This window comes from Nomascus leucogenys, chromosome 2 (assembly GCF_006542625.1).
Source record: "Nomascus leucogenys isolate Asia chromosome 2, Asia_NLE_v1, whole genome shotgun sequence".
In the NCBI taxonomy this organism is placed as follows: domain Eukaryota; kingdom Metazoa; phylum Chordata; class Mammalia; order Primates; family Hylobatidae; genus Nomascus; species Nomascus leucogenys.
Window position 1 is genome coordinate 105,700,932 of NC_044382.1, and position 23,523 is coordinate 105,724,454.

Here is a 23,523-nt window from a genome sequence, read left to right on the forward strand (position 1 = left end):
TTGTCCTTCCCAGCTTTAATTATGGCTTAGATGTCTGGAAGCCACTGATGCCAGTTTGACCAGAATGTGTTTTGTCTCCAACTCCCCACTGGACAATAGGCAACGTGCTCCTATTTTCACAAGCAGTGCTGACCACAAGAGTAGGAAGGAGCCCTCTAAATCCTTACGGAAGGACACTGTCTCTACTTCTAAACCCCTGTTTTACTCTAGCAACTGTAATCTACTGTAATCTAATTTGTATCCCATTTTCTCCATTGACATTACTTTTCGGAAGGTTAATAAGGATTTCACATTCATCACAATCAGTGGAAACATCTCACTGGACATCTGTCCTGTGGCTGACCGCTGCTCACTTCATCCTCAGTCTCAAAATGTCACATCTCTCGGTTTCCATAAATCCCCTCTTCTGGTTCTTTGTCTCTTTCTGGGCAATCTCTGGGCTTTTTAGAGAAATCTTTTTCCTTTTATTTCCCCCGCTGAAACTGTTCCTAAGAGCATTCCTTGATCATCTTCTCACACCACACATTCTCACTTGGCAGTGGTACCTGTAGCTGTGGCTTCAGCTTAGAAATGTAGAAGTTCAACACATATCTCTTTCTTGAGCTTCAGGTCTTACTTTTTTTTTTTTTTGGATAAGGGAGGGCGATTACTCTTCTCTGTTTGGCTTCCAGGCACTTCACAGTTTCTTCGTCCTCACCTTTCACATACCCGCTCCACTTCCTCCTGTGTTTCCCACCCAGTGGCCAAAGCCAGGGCTGACCACTGGTAAAGGTGAAGGTGAAGGGACTTCATTAGGTATGAAAGTATCTTCCCAACTTTCACTCCTAATGAAGTCCCTTCACCTTTAGCTCCTGAACATACTGCGTTTGCAGCTCGTCTCCATGGGCACTCATCACTTTCAGCCTCTCAGCCATTTAAATCGTTTAAATCCAAAGCATCTTCATGCTGTGACCCAAGTAATCTTTCTGAAGTACATTTGAATACATCACTCTTCTGCTCAGAATCCTTCAAAGGTTCTGATTTTATATAGAATAAAACCTGTACTGCTTTGCAAAGTATGAAGATCCCTTATGGTTTGATGTGAGTGCCTACCTGTCCTCTCCCAACCGTTCCTTGCCACACACATTAACCCTTATGCTTTCCTAATTCTGAAAATGCTGTGGTTCCGTATGCTAAGAATGTCATTTTCCCTTTTCCCATTGGCCAAGACATCATCAATTGAATGCCTCAGTTCACATTTACATTTCCTGTGAATCCTTCTTTGACTTCCCTGAGGCAGCATAGGTTTGTAGGTCTGTTTATTAAATTATACCCTTCCCTCACTCAATGAAGGATTTGAAACCATGTAAAACAGATACATCTGGTAACAGGATACAATAAATGAGTGACTTAATAAGTTCAAAGGAAGAGTAAAGGTAAAAATATAAATAGTATCAGGTATGACGTTAGTCTTAAAAATTATATGATATTAAGTTCTGTAGACTTACACTACAAAAAAATTACCTGAAAATTTGCCTTTGGGCTTTTTAGTTGACAAACTAAGAGAGAAACTTGACTACTTATGAGTTTCGTGGTATCCATAAGCAAGAAATAAAACATCTTTGCCAGTTATTGAAAATTGAGGGATAATTTACTCAATTAAAAGGGTATTTATAAAGGATATTGGCAAATTTAGAAATTCCTTTCCTGTTGTTTTCATTCATAGGATATGATACAACTTTGTTCACTATTTCCAAGAAAATTTGTAATGTTACCAGTTTACAAAAAGGTTTACTTTATTTTAACCCAATGAACTTTCACTGACAAATTAATGGCTACTTCTTACCTGGAAGTTGCCAAAACAGCTTCCCCCTGGGAGGGTCACGTAACTCACAAAGGGAGGCCCAGGAGCTGGCAGTGACTCATAGACCACCACACCTTCACTTGGGAATGCAGCCCTCTGCTGCTGCTTGCTTTCCCAGAATTCCTGTAACATTGACACAACGTTCACTGAAAAAGACAACACACCATCAGTTATTAAGGATGGACATAATCTGGTGCAAAACCAAAATTTTATTTGCAAGCTGGATTCTGTAGCATGACAGTTCCAGTTTAAGTAGAGCTGGGTATGTGGATAGTGGGGTGGGGGGGCTTTTAGCCGTGAAAGAATATACTTTATTTAAATATATTTAAAGTATGCTAAAATATACAAATTAAACCTGTTATTTACAAATGCAAATGTGTATATTTCTTAATGAGTAAGGCTCAAGAAGTGGTTTTAGTGCCCTGATTAAAACAATATAGCAGTATTTCAAATTTACTCTATAAATTAATTTTTAATATAAAAATTAAAAATCTCATTCTGCTTTGAACGTTTGTCTTAATAGACTTTATCCAGAGCTGTGATTATCTGTGGTCCTCTTTATCATTTCTCATAGATTCTTAAGCCTGCAAAGATTTAAGAAGAGAAAGTCAGAAAGAAGGGAACTCTTTCATGCTCCTTCCACCCCAGTCTAAATGAGAATGAAAGGCAGTTGTGGAATAAGCAGGAGGCTGGAAAAATCCATGAGTGAAACTAATAACATGAAGACCTTGTTAAGGACAAGGTCTGTTCGAGTATTTCAGAAAACATAGTAATGGCTAGAGCCATATGTTTTAGATTAAATGACCTGTGATAGCCTGCAGAAGTTCCAGATCAAATTAGGTTGGTTTGTTTGTCCTGTACTGCAAATTAAATTGTAGAAATTAACAAGGATAATAGAATTGTAGAGTCAAAAGTGACCTTATAGGTCATGTAGGCAAAGCCCTGCCTAATGCAGGAATTCCTTGCCAGCATTCCTGACAGCTGCCCAGCTGGCCTGTACCTGAACATGTGGAAGGAACTAGTACTTGCCACAACCTGAGGCAGCCTATTTCAACTGCTAATGGTTCTGTGAAAAGGTCCTTGTAGGAGTGAACTGAAATCTGCTTTCTTGTAAGGTTCATGCAGAGGGTCTACTTCTCATTTCTGAGGCCTCAAAAAGTTTATTTCCTTATCCACATGGGAGCCCACTACTTGTTTGAAAGCAGTATAGGACATCTGTTGTTTTGCTTGCCTGGCATTCACTTCCCTGTTTGTGGAAATAGCACCGATATTTTCCCTGAAGAATCATGTAGTCTCTAGGGGTGCAGGTGGGAATTTGGCCATAACCAAGCCATTTAGGGACAATGAATGTGTTGAAAATGTTGAAACTTTCCTTTTTTCAGTGGGGTTTCTGGAGCGGTAGGAGGTAAGCATGGTGCTGCCCGAGCAAGAAGAAAATCTGGCTGAGAAGAAAGCCCAGAGAATGGTTCAGTAAAGAGATGGAGAAAGGCTAAGTTTTGACGACATAGTTTGAGCTCCTGGTTCCAGCTATGCCCATAATCCAGGATCCTTGATTGGACTTGAAATTATCTAACCAACCCATCTGCTTTTTCCTTAAGCCATTTTCAAGTGGCATCTCTCACTTGCATATGAAAAGTACACTAAACAGACAACACTCATGTTTTTTCAAGTTCTAGATTAAATTTTGCTCTTTCAAACATGTTTTGTGTAACATGGCATCTATGCCCTTTGCCATTATCCTGAATATATTCTTGGATCTGCTTTAAAATTCTGGACAGTGACATTTTTCAGAGAGTCTGGAGTATCTCAGAGTGTGATCTGGAGGCAAAATCATTGTATAGCCGCTTTCTAAGCTGTTTACTAGAGCACTGGGTGTCTGCACCTCCTATATAGGTCACTGATCAACTTCATGGTGTATAGTTCAGGCAAATTCTGGCAACTCCTAAGGAACTGGTTGCCTGTGTATATTTAAAAACTGCAGTGTTTAGTAATTTAAGAAGTGATTTGGGAAAGAAATTGGGAAAATGTTAAGAGTAGTGAGGGGATACTTGAATTAATCAATAAAATACATATTGAATGGTCAAGTTGAGAATTGGTCATTACAGAGCTTTTTAATTTTTTTGAAAATGTTTGAAATAATATTCTTTCTTTTCTTTTTTTTTTTTGAGATGGAGTCTTGCTCAGTTGCCCAGGCTGGAGTGCAGTGGCATGATCTCGGCTCACTGCAAGCTCTGCCTCCCTGGTTTGCGCCATTCTCCTGCCTCAGCCTCCCAAGTAGCTGGGACTACAGGTGCCTGCCACTACACCCGGCTAATTTTTTTGTATTTTCAGTAGAGACAAGGTTTCACTGTTAGCCAGGATGGTCTCGATCTCCTGACCTTGTGATCCGCCCGTCTCGGCCTCCCAAAGTGCTGGGATTACAGGCGTGAGCCACCGCACCCAGCCTGAAATAATATTTTCTACTAGTTGATGTAACTGAAAATAGAATTAGAACTTTTATTTTCTAAACTATTTTTCTGTCCCCTACTCTCCTCCTTTCCCTCCCACCCCTGAGGAAACAAATATCTATGAGCTAGCTGACTTGAGTCTCTGCTTGCAGTTGACCTCCAGAAGTCAGCAGAGATGTCCTAAAGATTGAAGACTGTAACTAATGCCAGTAGCCTGTTGCTCTTCTTGTCAACAAGGACTATTAGCCTCCTACTTTGTCAGTCAGTTGTTGACTGGTGTTTAGCTGAGAAGTGGAGTAGGAAGTTGAGGACCCATGATAATCTAGGTAAAATGCATGATAATCTAGGGAAAATGAACACAAGAATTTTGGCATGTAAAGCTCTTGGGATTAAAGAGTTTGAAGGTACGCACTAAGTCAGATTTCTATGTGAATAAAAGTTGCAGTTTTCAAATTTTTCATTCTGCAATTTTGTAAGATTTCTCTGATGATCCCACAGATGTCATCACCCGCCAAGAGTGCAATATATATACATACAGACACACAATCCATCTTTCTATCTCTATCTGTTCTTGTCAACTCGAAAACCAGACAAATGAAGTGCAGAGGGAAGAAGGCCAGCTTGCCGTTTGGAATTCCAAAGATTGGTATATCAGAAAATGCTCTATTTATGAAACACACGCTTCTTTATTTTGGGGGTAGCATCAACAAGGTTTGTGGACAATTTCAAAGAAAATACGAGCAGAGGGTCAAGAGCTGCTGAAGAAAATCACCCAAGTTTGAGAATAGGCGTCAATCAATACGTAGTTAATCTCTAGGTGCAGTTGCACCTTCAGTGCCCAGCCAATGATCCTGCCTTCCATGTTACAGAATAAACTTGAGCTACCAAGTGTGCAATATCCATCCCTATGTCTAGGGACCCATCTGCACAAATGCTCAGCTCCACCTTATTTCCTACAGTCTCAAATGAATTTGTGCTGCTTTTCCTGGAAATTGGTCTCTTAGTCACTCCCATGGCCTATTTTTAAAAGTTCCCTCCTTATTCACTCTTTCCCAGCAGCCAAAAGTATGCTCAAAACAACTATTAAATGAATAAATGAATGAATCAATCAATCAATTAAATGAAACACTCAATCTTGGAACTATGTCTGGCTACTAGTTATTAAAATGCTCCCAATATAGCCAAACTGCTAGAAAGAATATTCCACATTGACTATCTCTGCTTCCTTATGTTCCATTTATTTTTAACCCACTGCAAGTAATGTAGGCTTTCCTCTACATTATTCCACTGAAATTCCTACAAATAGTGCCAAGTCCTGGTTTTCAGTCCTTGTTTACTTGACTTCTTAGCTGTGTTGGACAAAGCTGATAACTTTCTTCTAGAAACCTTGTTTTCCTAGGCTTTTCCTCCTCAGTCTGCATCTCTTCCTAATCATTTCTCTTTGGTGTCTTTTGTGGATTTCTCTTCCTCTGCTCACTATGCATGTTGGCTAACATGGAAATCTTGTCTTGTCTCTTCTTGGTTCTCTTCCAGCTATTCTCCTTGAATGACAGAACCCACCATAATATACACAGACAGCTCTCAAACTATTCTCCTGCATCTCCAATTTTGTTATCAGACACTGCCATTTGGATATTGCAAAAACTCAACATATTTTCAAACTCAACTCATTTTCTTTTTCATAAACTCTTCTCTTCCTCCTGAATTACTTTTCTTTCTCCTGAGTTACAAAAAAAAGTGCTGTTATCATCTACCTACTTACCTAAATCAGAAACTGGGCATAAACCTTAAACTTAATTTCCTCTTTCAATATCTAATAAATGCCCAAGTTTTGTCAGTTTCATATCCTGATGTCTCCCATCAGCATCAGTTTCTTTCAGTCTATACTGCCATTACTGCATTGGTTCATGCTCACTGTATCTCATCAAGCATACCACAATACCCTCCTGACTCCAACCAGCCTCCCATCCAACCTATACTCCCACTGTTTTCAGGGTAATATCACTGAATCTCATAGCCGATCAAATCACTCACATCTTCAAGTCCTTCTGTGGGTCCCTTATTAACTATGGAATGAATAACTCCTTGGCAAGGCATAGAAGACCCTATGTCTCACTATTCTCTCTTGTCCTAACCTCCTCTCCCCAAGTTCACCCTTCAGGTTGCTCACTCCTATGCTTCTTATGCTTCTCAAAAGCCAGTACTTCCATTCATCCTCCTGGAATGCCCTTCTTTCCACTGTCTATTGTCTTCTCGAATGGTACCTACTATTTTTCAAGACATGCTTCCAGATCAGTTTCTCAAAAACAAAAACAAAATAATCTCAAAGCCCTTGCTAATGAAAGTGCACGCCCCACCCCCAAGAAACATCATGGATATCACTTGGGAACTTCTTAAAAATGCAGGATCTCAGGCTCCACCCTAGGACTTCTGAAATATAATCTGCTTCTTAACAAGATTAAAAAAAAAACTGGTGCATGTTAAAATTTGAGAGGCCTTGCTGTAGGAAGAAGTGACCACTCCTATCCTCCTAATGTACCTATTATTTGCATTTTCCCATTTCATCCTTACAGCACCCCCTTGAAATTGGTATTATCATCCACATCCTACAAAGGGAAAAAAAAGAAGTTGAAGGTGTAATCACACAGCTACTAAGCCTTAGACCTAGGATTTTTCACCTAGTTTTGCCTCTATAGTCCATGTTCTTGGTTTATCCTGAGATACTCCGTAGTATAATAGAACTTAAGTCATTTTCATGCTGTCTATCTGTAATATAGACAATGCTCATTGGAGAAAGAATCATATCATTTCCCCACAACCCCTGGAACATAGTAGAAACATAATAAATGTTAGTCAAGTATTTAAATGTTATCAAAAGTATAGAAGATAGGCTGCATTTGTGAGGCTGTTGGTAGTGTAGGCATGAGAGCCTTCCCAAGAATTACTTCATTTACCTTTTTCCGTGAGCCATTTTTCTGACATTTGTTCTTGACAAAGTCAAGTGAAAGAAAAGACTTTATTTGCACATTTTCAAACAAGCCATATGACATGTTTCCAGCTTGGAATTGTCATACGGAATGAGCAGTCCATGTGCATGTAAACAGACATCCTTATCATCAGTCTTCAGCCAACTGCTCTGGTTTAAGCGATGGTGTAAATACCCACAGACTGGCTCAGGAGGGGCTGTGACTGAGCCTCTCATTCCAGCCCTTTCTTTCAAAGAACAAAGGAGGGACCTCAAGAGAAATAAGACTCAATGACAGAGATTGCTGAGGGGCTTGGTTTCCCTGGTAGAGGGACATGAGCCTTCTGGCAAGGCCAGGTCTCTGCCTGGTTCTGCCTTCCACCTCAGGGTCAGGAAGCTACAGAAGAAAATGCATTATCTATGGCTTCGCATTGTTTCTCCAAAAGTTTGGTAAAGTTCTTTTTGAAAAGTTTCTACTCTCTCCCGGTGGACACTAAAGGGAAGGGACTTTATCCACAGCCAGGACAAGATAAATCAGTCATACAGTGAATCTAGACACTGGACACATGAAGCAGTGACTCCTAAGCTGGAGCTCTGGAGAAAGCAGAGGGGTAGCAGTTGGGCTGACGCTGATTTAAGGATGAGCTGAGCAACACTTCTGGTTCTGCCTTTAACTTTCGCAAATCATCTTTTGGGTTTGCTTTTGTCAAGGTAACTGATGTTTAACTGATAAAGTTACAATAAAGAAGCAGAATATCAAATCCCTTGCTGAGGCAAGGGACGTAAGAAGTAGAAGGAGAGAGAAGTGTTAGGAGGGATATTAATAATAGCATGAAATCCAGTTCCTTTTTATGATTTCTATCAGCTTAGAACTGCGGACAGTAAAGAAAGTAGTGTACCTCTGAAGTGACTTTGCAGATCGAGCTTCTTAATTTCATTCTACTACCCCTAATTGCTTTCTCTAACACGGTGATAGGCCCCTACAGGAGTTTTAAATATTTCGTGTTTCAATAACAAGAAAATGTGCCATGTAGTTTATAGACATGAGTGTGGCTACTTTCTTCTTCACTGTATTTTGAAATTTGAACACAACAGAGTTTTCAGAGTAGTATTAGATCCCCAAGCAAGTCTCTTGTAAGTGAGGTTTTCATTTTCCCCTTCCTGAAGCTTCCTTTTTTTTTATTATAAAGTTCAGCATTGAGGCTTTCCCAGTTAACTGATGAAGACATCCAGCAACATGGAACACCTTGGTTATTTAACCCTTGACCCTCTCCAGCAGAAATTCCTGATTGGCTTCATTCAGCCTGGACAGTCTCATTACACCTCCCTGAACACATGTTGCTTATTTGTTATCTGTACCTTCGTTCAAGTTCTCCCTCCTATTTTGAGTGTTGTGTCCCTCCCCTCCCTTCCTTCTATCCAGTTTACTCCCACACTTCAGGGGAAATGACACCTCCTCCATTGTGTCTTACTCACTGGCTCCTACCCACGTGTACCTCTTTTTCTGAACTCTTATTCCATGAGCGGCCCTATGTCTTAGCACTTAATCTCCTTTAAACCATGCTAATAAAATGGATGTGGTGCTCCTGGCTAAATGTATCCAGTCAGACTTGGCTGTACTTCCTTCTGGCCAGAGGAACGAAATGCCTTGTAGTAACAATTCATCTTACAGAATACAGTTTTCTGTTATTTAACTCACAGCACACTGGGATTCTAGAGGGCAGCAACTCTGGCTCATTCTTCTCTGTAGCCTCCTTGGTATCCAGCACAGGCTGGATACTCACCTAGAAGCAGTCATTGAATTCATTTGGAATCTAAGAAACCTCGACATAGTATAAACAGCTCTAGTGCAATTGAGCGAACATGTAGAAAGTAAGTGAAGTCACCATGATCCACAGCGTGGTCAGGACTTAATTCTGGAATAGGAGGTTTCATGGATAGACCACCATGGTGTTCACATAACATGGGTGTGTTGGTGGCAACCATGTCTCAGCTGGAGATGGCAAAGTGGGTAGAGAGAGATGAAGTGTGGTCAGGGTAGAAACGTGGTTGCTGGCTGCCTACTCACTTGGGTTGTATCTTCACAAGAACTAGTGCTTAGCAAAGTCTTGAACAGGGATAATAAGTCTGTTTGTCTTGGATGCCAACATTAATTGATTGATGTTGACTGCCTGAAGCACTCTGTTGGAAGGAATTGAAAAATACCATATGGGATCAGTGGAACAGAACACCATAATTAACCTGCAGTGTGGCATTGGCATATCTATGTGCTGACCCTGACCTTGATGCTATGAAGTAATAGAAAAATCCAAGACGGGTCTCTGCCCATGGAGATTTACAATCTGACTGGAGAAATAATATATTCATCATGTAATTAGTGAACAAAATATTAGAGTGCTAAATTATGGAAGAGATGATGTTAAAATGACATGTAAAATGTAAAATTTATGGCAGAATAATTAAATAAATGCAAGGGGAAGAGTAGATGAATGTGGGCTGGAAAGGTCAGGAAAAATTTGTGTAGGAAAAAGGCCTAAGCTGAACCCTTCTCAGAGGAATGAGGTTGAGGGAGGGATGGGTGAAGGGAGAGAAATAATGATACTCCCACTGAGAAACTGTGTAGGGAGCAATAGGAAAGAGTGCCAGTAGGAAGGGATATGATTTGACAAGAGACAGGGTGAGAGGACTTAGCTTCTTTTAATAACTGGACGTGAACCCCATTGCCTTGGTGTCCCAGCTTTACCCAAGCAGGAGAGAAGGGTAGGAACAGAGTCCCTTGTCCTTTGCCCTTGCCAAAGGTGCTGTGCTGCCTGTGGTGGCTCCATCCATGAAGAGGTGGAGCCACAGGGAAGGGCCCGGATCCCCAGAGAGAATGTGTGATTGCTCTTGTGTATCTGGGTGAGCCCAAGGTAGAACATTTCTCTGAGAGGGGCCTGGGCAGAAAAACCCACTAGAAGTGGGTAGGAGATGAGTAAGCAAAAGAGTCTTCTTTCTGCAGCCTGGAAGGAGATGAAACCCCTTCAGAGAAGGACATCAATAATTGGACACCCAGAAGGCATTATACTCAACACTCAGGGCTTATCATGTGTGTGTATATATATATATATACATATATATACATATATATATAATTGTATTTTTATTTTCACAGATTGGACAATGAGGATGCCAATAAGGATATATGATCTATGTTTTCATAGGGAAAGTTTGAGATGTAGAGAGTTTAAATGCTCTGTGGATTACAGGGTTTGTTATAGAAGTGTCCTCAGATACAGGCATGAGTTCATTACACAATAAAATATGCACTGAATCTTGTCTCTCCACTTTTTATCAACAGACAGGAAGTTTCATTAGTAGTTAAAAGCCTGTTCTCTGAAGCCAGACTGTCTGGGTTTGAATCCTGTTTCTATCACTGCAAGATATCTAACCACCCCATGCCTCAGTTCCTCATCCGTGGAATGTAGTGTCTACATCACAGGGGTGCTGTAAGGCTTAAAATGGGAAATGCTCAGAAAAGAACTTCACACATAGTAAGTAACTAGAGTGTTGGCTATTATTTGTGACTGGAGGAGGTAGAGGAAGAAAAGAAAAGGCATGAATATATGCTTTCATATTGCATCTTTGAAACAAACTGTTCCTGTATTGGAAACTAAGCCATTAAATAGTCCAGAAATCGTCTACAACCTGAAGATTCTCTAATTGAACACATTGTGCTATTTATTTCCAAGATAGGGGCAGAGTTCAGGAATAGAAAAGAGAGAGACCTTTTGATAACATTCACTGGTAAAGTCAGAACTCCCTAATAGCCAGAAAATAAATGGATAAAATGCTACGTGTCTCAAAATTTGAAAACGTGGATTTTTTTGGTCCCAATTGTTCTCTTTCCAATGGATGCTAAAGGCAATAGACCTGCTTCTAGCAAAAACTATCATGAGGAGCTAATTTTATTTTAAATTAATTTTCATAACAGTGTATGCTTCAGGAAAGTAGAAACAATATAGTTCATTGCTCAGTTCAATTACCTAATATGACACAAGTCCTGCATAGAAGACAGTCATTTGTCCACAAAAAGGGATCTTAAAAATCCATTATAAATTTGACAGAAAAAAAGAACAAATTTCTTTAAGACTTCCGTAGGAAATATTCTAGCTGGGTAGAATTTCCCTTGTAAAAAACAAAGACAAATTGGAAAGGCTGCCATTTAAGGATAAATCATTAAGAGGCTTTCAAGATAATTACCATATTTCTTTTTTCTTTTTCTTTTTTTTTTTTTGAGATGGAGCTTCACTTTTGTCGCCCAGCTGGTGTGTAATGGCGCTTTCTCAGCTCACTGCACCCTCCACCTCCCGGGTTGAAGCGATTCTCCTGCCTCAGCTTCCCCAGTAGCTGGGAGTACAGGCGCCTGCCATCACGCCCAGCTAATTTTTGTATTTTAGTAGAGACAGTGTTTCACCATGTTAGTCAGGCTGGTCTTGAACTCCTGACCGCAGGTGATCCACCCGCCTCGGCCTCCCAAAGTGCTGGGATTATAGGCGTGAGCCACTGTGCTCAGACGCCATATTTCTAAATTGATTATCTGCCTCTCAACAGATGGATTTATGTTATGTAATATTTTAATATAACCTTTAATTAAATTATCCCTAGCAGGTGATATTTTTAAATAAAGTTAATTAGCATTTTGTATTTTAGCAATTCAATCATGTACAACTTGTTTTTTACCAATGTTATTTCCTAGTTTTCTTGAGGAACAACAGGAAAAGGATCCCTAAACAATTTAAAGGGCAAGCTCAAGGTGTGACGCTGATTTACCATTCATCAAAATGAGTTTAAAAATGCAGTACCTTTGGGTTTTGTGCTGGGCTTAGCTGAACCCCAGGACACTAACAAACAGAGTTGCTGTCTAGTCATTTATAGCTATACTCAGCCTTTCCCAAGTTTTGGCCAGGCTAATGGAATCTTGTGGACACACAGGGTACAACATGTAGGAATCTCGGGCCCCTTTTTCTTTTGTGTAGACACTTTCAAAGGTAGCCACAGCACACAGCAGGACTGAGACAGCTTGGAGTCTTGCTTTGTTCCCAGCAGAGGGACTTTCCTTTGGTAATGCTCCCAGGTCAGAGCTTAACTCTTCAGCAACTGGAAAGCTGGTTGTGTTTCTTCTTTTGTTTGCCTTTTTTTCTTCTTCTTCTTTCATTCCCACCCCTTACCCCAAACATTTTCCTGAGGAAATTATGATCCTTCAGGTTGTTTTACAAAGTTAACCTCTCAGGAGACTCTGCAAAACATGCAAAAGGGATATCATACTTTTTTGTTTAATTTTCACCTTTAGAATTTAAAACCGATGAACTGTAAATCCTTTTAGGGGAAAATTTAAATAACGCTTATTTTATGCATATTTGGAAGCACAGGATAATTTTTTAAGGAAGGAGGGGAAAAATTAATGAAGGTGTAAGAGGGAATCACAAATACAAAAAGTTATGAAGTATACCATACTTAAGCAGCATGCCTGATTTCACATACGTGGTTTATAAGTGCACATTGGGTCAGATGATGTCATTCAATCTCAAAAGCTGCATAAAATAGAAGCCTGATGCACCCTATTTATCCAATCAGAAAGTACATATCTTTCTCACATTCTATTGGGTAATGACATTGCACTGTCTTTAAAAGAGATTTTAGGCCAGGCGCAGTGGCTCACACCTGTAATCCCAGCACTTTGGGAGGCCGAGGTGGGCGGATCGCTTGAGGTCAGGAGTTTGAGACCAGACTGGCCAACATGGTGAAACCTCATCTCTACTAAAATTACAAAAATTGGCTGGGTGCGGTAGTGGGCCCCTGTAATCCCAGCTACTTGGGAGGCTGAGAGAGGAGAATCCCTTGAACCTAGGAGGCAGAGTTTGCAGTGAGCTGAGATCATGCCACTACACTCCAGCCTGGGTGACAGAGCCAGACTCTGTCTCAAAATTAATAAAAAATAAAAATAAAAATAAAAAAAAGAGACTTTTGAGGACCAATGATTTTAGACAATCAATAAAGGATTAGTCATGCTGGTTGCTTTGCTGATCAGTTCTTCTTAGTCAAAATGGTCAAATAAGTGTAAAAAGTGGCTTTGTATAATGCATCTTCCTTCCCTGGAAACAGTCATTATAAGAATGCTCAAGATCCTGCCACAGCTATCTAACCAGGGTTTATGTACAAGGCACAGAGTTTGGCTGTAAAGAGCATGGTGCATGCATGACTTTGGTGACTCACAGTCGGGGGTAGATCCAATGGATGAATGTAAGGATGGGCAATTTAAGCCATTGTACCAACATGGCATATGGAATGATTCTGAGAGAGCGTGATAGGGCCAACCCAAGGCAGAGTTCTAGGCGAGTGGGTGTGTTTCTTTAGAGCCCTGACTTTCTTGATGCTGTCTTCTGTATCATCTGGCTATCAACTTAACCCTGCATGTAATTAGCCTGTGATAATGGAGTCAGAAGATAAACGGCTTAAAAGGGTCTTGGCACAGTTTATTTCATCGTAAAGGAGAACACCTGACAATGGGGAGAATCTTACCCCCTTTATGTGAGGAAGAAAAATCAACCATTGGCAATCCAAAAATGTCTGATTGTGCACCTGCTAGGTGTGTGTCCCTGTGGGAGTTACCTGGGGGTTACAGAAAAGTACAAGGTACAGCTCTGCCCTCCTAGAACTTGCAACTTAGGTGTGGACAAAAACACCACAGTGAAGCCGTAACACTTAGTACAGAGCCACATGAGGGAAATGTAAACTAAATAGCACAGGCCATAAGTGCCAAAGGAGTGGTGACGAAATGATGGTTTCTCACAGCTGCTTAACGGGATGAGATCAAAATAGGGCTCAACTGATTATCATCGCAGGAGGAAAAAAAAACCAAAACCATAATTCGAACATTTCATAGACACCAGAGAAAAAAATATAAAGAACTATGGGGAGTGTAATAATTGTCTATTTTGTCAATATTAATCTTTCAATAGGATTTTTTTTCTTTTAAAATAGAAATGTTTTAACTACCTTGACAGACTAAACTTACATGGGGCATTTGAACATGGCGGAAAAGAAGTAAGAGCGTTTGGGGTTAAAACGTCAATATGAAATGTATTACAAAAAGAAGATTCTTTTATGAAAGGCTTCTAAAGTTGTCTTACATTTCTTAAATCAATCTGTAGCACATAATCAGTAAAACCGTGTCATTTAAACAGAAGATCATAACTTAGAAACTCACCCTTATGCATCTGTATCCTATTATGGGCTGTAACTTAACACATGAGTTTCAGAAGTTGTTAAAATTGAGTTCAGACTAACAAATCTTAACTGTTAAAAACAACAGCAACCACCACCAAAAACCTCTGGTGAGATGGGAGAGCAGTCAGTGAAGAGGTCCCAGCTTTGATCTCACAGGATAGGTGTCTATCATATTTATTTTGATCTGTTTAATCTTACTTATCTATGAGAAATAAATGTACTAGGACAGACATAGCCATAAAGTGATCAAGAAGCTACCTATTTTTTCCATTTTAAAAACCTGTCTTCTGGGGTTGAGACTTTTATACATTTGACTTTAAACTCTGTCAAATGTATATTTACTGCAAAAAAAAAAAAAAGAACCAGCTCTTATGCCATTGATAGCTGTACTAAAACTTACATTTCTTCCTTAGTATAAATTCAAATAAAAATAGTTGGGCCCTCTGATAAATAAAGTAAAATTAGCGTTTGAATAGGCTTCAGTCAAACAGACATCCATAGTTTAGATGCTAAAATTAGCAGAGTTCAAATTACTGTAATTAAGATGCACTCATTATTTTAAAATAAGCTAGCAAGCACTATAGGGTTTATTTTTGTTTGGCTGTTTTTTTGTGGTTTTAAACTGTATTTTTTCAGGGGTGGTGGAATGCAATGCAATATATATAGGGATTTTACTGCAGAAGAATCTTCAGCCTTTACATCCTACTGCATTCCTTTTTGTGAAATGTGAAAACTATAAATTTATCGTCAAATTTATTGATTTCACATAACTGTACTAAAAAGCATGGTGGATAAAGTACTTGACTCCTGAGGATTCTTGCTCTCTCATGCTGCATATAGCTAGATTCATGATTACTAAGATGTTTTTAATAGCCCTGTAGTCTTGTCCAGTTTTTCCAAAGGGCAAAAAACGTACTCTTTGAAGTAAAGTATTCACCTATCTGATATAAATAAAACCTTTCATGCAGAAAAATGTTCTCCCAAATGGAAGAGTTAGTGCACCTCAAATATGTGAGAAATTTGCTTCCAATTTTTCAACGCTTAGTAAAGGATCCATCTTACTTTTTCATTATAAAATTTGGGAAAAAATATCAGTGAAATCTTACATGTCACTTCATAAGTCAATGCTAGAAACCAACTCATTCTCATGGCTACAGTGACAATTAAGATACTTTTTAAACCATCTTTTTGAGAAAGTTTCCCCTGATTTTGGCCTTCAGTCAGTGAAAGTGGTTTCTCTTCATAGGCATGTTTGACATTTACAAATCTTGCATCTTGTCTGAGTTGGCAAATGGTTTCTTGCTAAGAAAAAGCTGCAGTGTTCCCTAACTTAGGTATTCGGATGTGTACCTCCAACCGATGTCAATATAAACTTTTCCCCAATGCAACATAAGGCCATAAACTTCCAGAACTAATTTAGGATCACTGTTAACTCCAATGGCTCCCTATTGCTGGCATGTCAGCATGACCCAACCTGCCTCCTCAGTCTGTCTCTGCCTCCCCCAGCACATGGTTCTTGTATTGCCCAATTTGTCTTTGGACAAGCTGTTCTATCTCATCAAAAATTATCTTCCCCTCACCACTTTCTTGTCACACTTCTGTTAAATGTGATTATTTAATGGGCTCCCACTGTGCTCCTGGTAGAGTTTCTTTTTCTCCCCTCTGTTTTCCTAAGAGATATAAGTTGAGCATCCCAAATCCAAAAACCTAAAATCCAGAATGTTCCAAAATCCAGAACATTTAATTGCTGACATGAGACTCCAAGGAAATGTTCATTGAAGCATTTCAGATTTCAGATTTTCAGATTTGGGGTGCTAAGGTGTATATAATGCAAATATTCTGAAATCCAAAAATAATCTGAAATCTACAACACTTCTGGTCCCAAGCATTTCAGATAAGGCATACTCAACCTGTACTGCTATTACAACATTAATGACATGGTAACTAGCACTTCTGAGAGGCAATGTCCCATAGTGTTTCAAGGTGAGGAGTTGGAAGACAGAATTTGATTCCTGGCTCTATCACATACTAGCTGGGTGACCTTGAGTGACCTTGGGCACGTCATTTTAACCTCTGTGTGCCTCAGTTTCCTCACCTCTAACAACAATAGTACCTACATTACTAGCTTACTGTGAAGAATAAATGTTTCTAGTACAGTGCCTATCACATGATGAGGACTTGACGTCTTAGCCTTACTATTAAATGGTTGAAGGAAGAGCCCAAAGATGGCAGGTAAATGTATTGTGCTCTTGTAATATGAAGAGTTAACATTCAGATTAGGATCTGAAAGCATAGCTATCTTGAAGTCATGTGGTGATTTCTTTTGAGAAGGTACGCAAGGAATTGTCAAACAGTGGCAAACGAATAGTAAGTTCACACACTTCTTCAAAAGAGTGGACAGGGGCTGCTTTTAGGATAGCTCAGCTTTGGTTGTGATGCATGACACATGAAACGAAATTGGATATTGCACAAAGCCAAGAATGGAAGGCAATATGGAGACAAGCTATACTTTGCAGAGATTCTGCCTGGTAGTGTGGAGACTTCCAGTGCTACTTGTTTTAAAATAGAGACATTTATGCAGGGGAGAACAGTCCAGTGTCAGCTTAGATGAACAAATTTCAAATTGGGAGTCTACCTTATTTAAAACCTCTTTCCATTATTTTTCATATGAAATGTGAAATAGGGAAAAGGAAAAAAATGTGTTATGGAATCTATTTCCTTCTAGAAGAGAAAATAAAAAAAGAAACAAATCACAACTATTGCCAGATGAACGCCTTGTATAAAACAAAATGACAGGTTTAATGTATTGCAAAATACCATTTGAAGAGCTTCCTTGTCTGAGAAAGCATTTGAATTTTATTTCTTTAAATGAACGTAACTATTCCCATGTGCATCTGTTTCAGACCAGAAAACTCTCTGGGTGCTTTTTCTAACCAACTTGAAGAGAAAATTCAGTTACTATTGCTTGTTTTTAAGCAAATCAAAAGCCAACTGAGGGCAATAAATGAATTGCATGATCATTTACACTCCCTGCATTATGTATAACCAAACAGTGAAGAGAGAAAAACTGTGTTTGCATTCATGGAAGAGAAATTTAGAAAAAATTTAAGTGTTTTGTGTGTGCATGTGTGTGTGTTTGTGTGTTTGTGTGTGTTTACTCTTTGGTTCAACTGGGCTGGGTTTTAAAAATTCTTGGATCAGAGTTCATCTTGTAGGAAAGTAAGGTAGCAATTTTTCTTAAGGAATTGGCAGTGATGTGCTCAAGTGCTCAGCTCTTTCCTCCTGGCAGAAAGAGCTTGGAGCAGGTTAGAGTGGAGGAGGAGCCAGGAGTGACTAGGAGGAGAGGGGACTGCTCAGAACCTGCCATTCAAGGCTGGTGGCAGCTTTTTACAGGCTGCCAATCGGAGTGTGGTGGCAGCAACTTATGGGTATGCCAAAGAAAATGGGTCCATATGCCAAACTCTGGCGTGTGCAGCACCTACAGCTTGCCAGGCCAAATGGCATAGGCTCCAGACAGACTTTTAATGTTCTGTCGCAGAAAGTAAGCAAGCCCATTCCCACTTATTCCACGAGATTGGTAAGTGGTTGGATGTTTTAAAGTTAGGAAAACTCCTGGTACAGAAATGTGCCATTTGGCTTACTGTCATTTAGTCATTTTTCAGATTAGAAAAGAAGGGACAGAATCGGCAGTTTAATATTCACATCTATTAAGCCATGCAAGCAGTTGCCGAGTAGCAGTCCATTCTAGGGTAAACGGACAATGCTCTCTGGTCAAATATAGGTTCTATGTTAATGAATGAAATACATAAAACAGGACACTTATTTGTTCTCCCATATAAAAGAAGTCCTGCAAAGTCCTGGATGACAGAACTTAATATATGCTTTATTGTAATCCTTTTTCTAGTCTATCTTCTCTTCTAAACCGTAAACAATCGCAGCAATTTAGCTCGGCTAAAAAATGAGCTACACAGTTTCGCATTTGAACTTATTAAGTTTTCAATGAGCCAGTGAAAAATGTCCTCCCTATTTTTTTAACTGCTTCCCCTATTTAAACCCTCAGCATAAGAACCCTGGTCCTATACAATTTATCCAAAGCTTGGGCAGCCTGAGAGCCCTTTTATCCCTCACTAGTGAATTCACTTCTATTGTAGGAGAGAGACATTCTTTCCTTCCCTTTTTACTTAAAAAACATAACAAACCTGAATAGACTCCAGGCTAGAGTAGTGGAGAAGTGATTTTTATTAGATCGACATAGTTATTGGCAAATGCTTAAAGACAATATTTAAAAAGTGAGAGAGGGAAAGAAAAGGCTTCCACTTTGTGCCTTAAAGGACAGATTGGTTACAATTTAACATCTAAGAGGAAAAATTTATAGAATTAAATGGCCTAACATTCCTCTTTCTTCAACATACATATGAGAAATCTAAGCTAAGAGGACATCTGGAAAGGAACATTATTCAGCAATCAGAAAGCAAAAATTCAAACCATTGATGTTTTGATGGAGACAAACATAACTAGATTCACAAAGAGGAAAGCTGCAACCTATTGAAGTTAAAAAAAATTCCATATGCATTTTACCTTTTGGGCAGTTCCATAGCAAAGTTTTCAGAAGCCCTTTGTAATATGAAACCCACTGTAGATAAGATACAACATGAAGATAGTCTGTTTTGCAGCAGCAGGAAATCAAATTGGTTCCAGAAACGAAGTTATATGACAAATGGTTTAATAGTATTGCTAGAATTGGAAATCTTGATTGAATTATTTTTAAATCATTAAAAAAAAGATTTTGAAATAACTTTGCCATGCTGTATAAATTGGTGGTGGTGGTCCGGGGGTCCCCACAGGGAGTGTTGCTGAGGTTCGGAGGCATCTCATTTTATTGGCCTTTTAACTAAACCATTATAATCTGTTATCAAAATTTAAAAGCTCAGTGGTGATTTACTGTTAATTCTGGTTTGCAACAAAAATTTTCAGACAAACACGATACTTGAATTAACATAACTAATATGTGTTGTGGAGTATTAAACAGGTTAACAAATATTGATATATTTTAGTATCATTTCCAAATTATTTTTAGGTTTAATCTCAGCACCAGTCAGCTTTGCTTTACTTAAAAAGCATCAGAAAAAGTTCATTAAGTCTTAGGCAGGTCTTGGATTGTAGAAGAGACTTCTAAATAGTTAGGAAGATGTATCACTGACAAAATAACCCAGCGCCTAATGCCTGTAGGTGAAATGAAATCGTTCTTCTGACTGAAGTCAGGAACAAGTTAAAATATCACTTAGAACACAGCATACGACTGCAGAGATTTAGGAGAAATCTTACTTAAATAGGATGTGACTTGACGTTTAGGACTATTTTCTAAAAAGTCAAAAAACTTTTCCCCTTTCAGTACTTACAGTCTTTGAAGACTAGAGCCGGATCTCTGTGAGGCAAGACTTGGGCAATGATGTGTCTCAGAGATTCCAAGGTTCTGTCCATCTTGGGTCTGCCTGTGTGAGCCTCCTGTACAGAGTGTCCTCATGCCTGAATTCTTGCAGTCCTGGGCTGAATTTCTGCAGCTCATTGATGCACTGGATTACCAAGGAATCCCTTTTAACATCTGCCAATCAGACATTTCCCAGAATCTAAAGACCCCTCAGGGGGCCCTCTTCCCAGGCTCACTTATCTTTGTTGTATGCTGAGCTAATTAGCTCGAAAGGCTGGCTGACAGGCGGGTTCCCATTGCTTTCTTCTGTTAAACACACCCACCTACAGGCTAGCTGGGGAAGCTCGCTAAATTATGAAAACGGCTTTCCTCTCCAACCAGATTTTGTGTGAATGCTGTGCAGCTTTCTGACTTGGGTATTTCTTCTGGCCCTCCATCTTCAATTGTGTTGCCCCCAGGAATATGGAATCAGGAAAGTTATTTCTCCAGGAAATTTCCTGAATGACAAGAGAGCTTCCAGCTCAGGACTGCCAGCTATATGTTAACAGCATAATCTCTATAAATCTAAATTTTCAGTATAATTCTTCTTTGGTAAAGGAGTGCTATAAAGATTATGGGGCTGGGTGCAGTTTCTCATGCCTGTAATTCCAGCACTTTGGGAGGCTGTGGCGGGCAGATCGCTTGAGCCCAAGAGTTCCAGACCAGCCTGGGCAACATGGCGAAACCCTAACTCTACAAAAAATACAAAAATTAGCTGGGTGTGGTGGCGCATGCCTGTGGTCCCAGCTACCTGGGGGGCTAAGGTGGGAGGATGGATTGAGCCTAGAAGGTCGAGGCTGCAGTGAGCCCAGACTGTGCCACTGCACTCCAGCCTGGGTGACAAAGTCAGACCCTGTCTCAATTTTTAAAAAAATCTTTTAATAACTACCTTAAGAAACATACATGTATTTTCTCGTCCTGTTTCTTTGTTTTATTTTTCTTTTTAATAGGGTCTCATGCTGTCCTCCAGGCTGGAGTGCAGTGGCGTGATCATAACTCACTGCAGCCTTGACTTAAGTGAGGGGCTTGAGCCCTGGACTCAAGCAATCTTCCCATCTCAGCACCCCAAGTAGCTGGGAGGCACATGCCACCACGCCTGGATAATTTTTAAATTTTCTGTAGAGATGGGGTCTCACTATGTTGCCCAGGCTGGTCTCAAACTCCTGGGCTCAAGCAATCATCCTGTCGTGGCCCCTAAAGTGCTGGGATTACAGGCGTGAGCCACTGCACCCTGCCCTGAAATTTTTAATAATTATTAAATGAAAGGAAGTGAATTACATCAGAATTAATTAAAGTCAACCTTAGGAATGATTCACTTTGAAGGGTAAATAGGGAAACAAATTTTCCCAGGCAAACTGTAAGACAGTCCATCACGTTTTACTTGCCCCTGCCCAACAGAAGTGACTAAAATTTGGGAGGGTTGTTGGGGGCAACAAGCCTTGGCTTCCAGAAGAGTGGCTCCTGAATTCAAATGCAAGGCTCAATTTAGTCCCTAGCTTTATCCTTTTTTTTTGTTTTTTTTTTTTTTTTTGAGACAGAGTCTCACTTTGTCATGCAGGCTGGAGTGCAATGGGATGATCCGGGCTCACTGCAGCCTTGACTTCTCAGTCTCAAACGGTCCTCCCACCTTAACCTTTCTAGTAGCTGGGACCACAGGCCCATGCCACCACACCTGGCTAATTTGTGTGTTTTTAGTAGAGAGGGGGTTTCACCATGTTGCCCAGGGTGGTCTCAAACTCCTGGCCTCAAGTGATCCACCCATCTCGGCCTACCAAAGTACTAGGATTACAGGCGTGAGCCACCATGCCTGGCCTTTAAAGATCTTAAGAAAACAGAAATTCTTTTTCTACCTATTCATGATCTATACTACCTGTAACACTTTGTTAAATAATCTTTCCATAGAAGACACAAATATGTCACGGGATTCCTTTTCCATAATAAGGATTTATACCAGCTATAAAATAACTAATTTTAGTGGTTGTAACCAATGTTACTTGTTGAAGGAGGTTGTGGAGGATTGTCAAACTTTTACTTAAAATATTTTTCCAGGGTAGCCACAGAGATTGTTTTCCAGTGTTTCTTCCAATTTTCAGATTCCATAACTAGGTTGTATTTTATGATGAACTGAAAGTAGACCTTTAAAGACTATATAAAAATGAAATACCTTCCATGTGATCAGCTTCTTCAGCTGGTTTGTAGAAGAGCAGGCTTCATAAAAGGAAATAGATGGAATGGAACTAGAATAATAATAATTCCTATTATACTCACTGTATTAGTTCATGCTGTTAATAAAGACATACCCAAGACTGGGTAATTTATAAAGGAAAGAGGTTTAATTGACACACAGTTCAGCATGGCTGGGTAGGCCTCAGGAAACTTACAATTATGGTGGAAGAGGAGGCAAACACATCCTTCTTCACATGGCAGCAGGAAGGAGAAGTGCCAAGCAAAGAGGCAAAACTCCTTATAAAACCATCAGATCTCATGAGAACTTACTATCATGAGAACAGCATGGGGGTAATCACCCCCATGATTCAATTACCTCCCATCAGATCCCTCACACCACACATGGTAGTTATGGGAACTACAATTCAAGATGAGATTTGGTTCCAGGTGTGGTGGCTCACACCTGTAATCCCAGCACTTTGGGAGGCCGAGGCAGGCGGATCACCTGAGGTCAGGAGTTCGAGACCAGCCTGGCCAACATGGTGAAACCCCAGCTCTACTAAAAATACAAAAATCAGCTGGGTGTGGTGGTGCATGCCTGTAATCCCAGCTACTCGGGAGGCTGAGGCAGGAGAATTGCTTGAACCTGGGAGGCAGAGGTTGCGGTAAGCCGAGATTGTGCCGCTGGACTCCAGCTAGGGCAACAGAGTGAGACTCTGTCTTAAAAAAAAAAAAAAAAAAAAAAGGGATGAAATTTGGGTGGGGACTCAGCCAAACCATATCATGACTATCACTTAGCAAATGCCCACAGGGAGTCTATGCCACACAGGCACAGCGTTGCCCCAGAGTGCAAAGACATTGTATAAGATAAGAACTTGAAAGAAGTAGCCCTTCATGTTAAGACATTTTCTTTAAACAGGGTCCCAAAGTGCACTTTATATGAGCTGTACCAAATAGGAAATTGTCAATGTCCTTGCTGTCCAGGAGTTTATCATCTAAAACAGAAATTAGATGCTTTGTGGACAAAAAAGCTATTATCCATTGATTGGACACAAAGTATAAATGAAGTACTTTCAATGTGATATTGAATTGGAAACCAAGATATTTAATATCACCACTAGAGAACCAAGAAAAATAATATGGACTTCTCAAAGAAGTAAGCCTGATAATATTAAAAAAAAAAAAGAAATGTTTGGATTTCAGTCAATAAATGGGCATTTCTATATGCTTAAATATAATTCCAGCAGTATTTAAAAATATTTTGGTTGCATTTTGGTGAAAGCAACACTGAATGTGGGATCATTAAGACCAGGGTTTCATGTTCATTATCTATATAACCTTAAAGAAGCCACTCATTTTTGGGCTCAGA

The 23,523-nt window shown here is 39.8% G+C and overlaps 1 protein-coding gene across 1 annotated transcript in view; it reads right to left on the reverse strand.

The window, feature by feature from the left end:
* Positions 1 to 20,298, reverse strand: part of LIX1 (limb and CNS expressed 1) — a 52,574-nt gene extending 32,276 nt beyond the window's left edge. The window contains exons 1-2 of the mRNA XM_003277200.3: positions 19,921 to 20,298; positions 1,826 to 1,989 (exon numbers count right to left, since the gene is read on the reverse strand). Coding sequence (XP_003277248.1) covers positions 1,826 to 1,989; positions 19,921 to 20,002 — 246 coding nt within the window. The 5' untranslated portion in view covers positions 20,003 to 20,298. The remainder of the gene's footprint in view (positions 1 to 1,825; positions 1,990 to 19,920) is intronic.
* Positions 20,299 to 23,523: the final 3,225 nt, after the last annotated feature.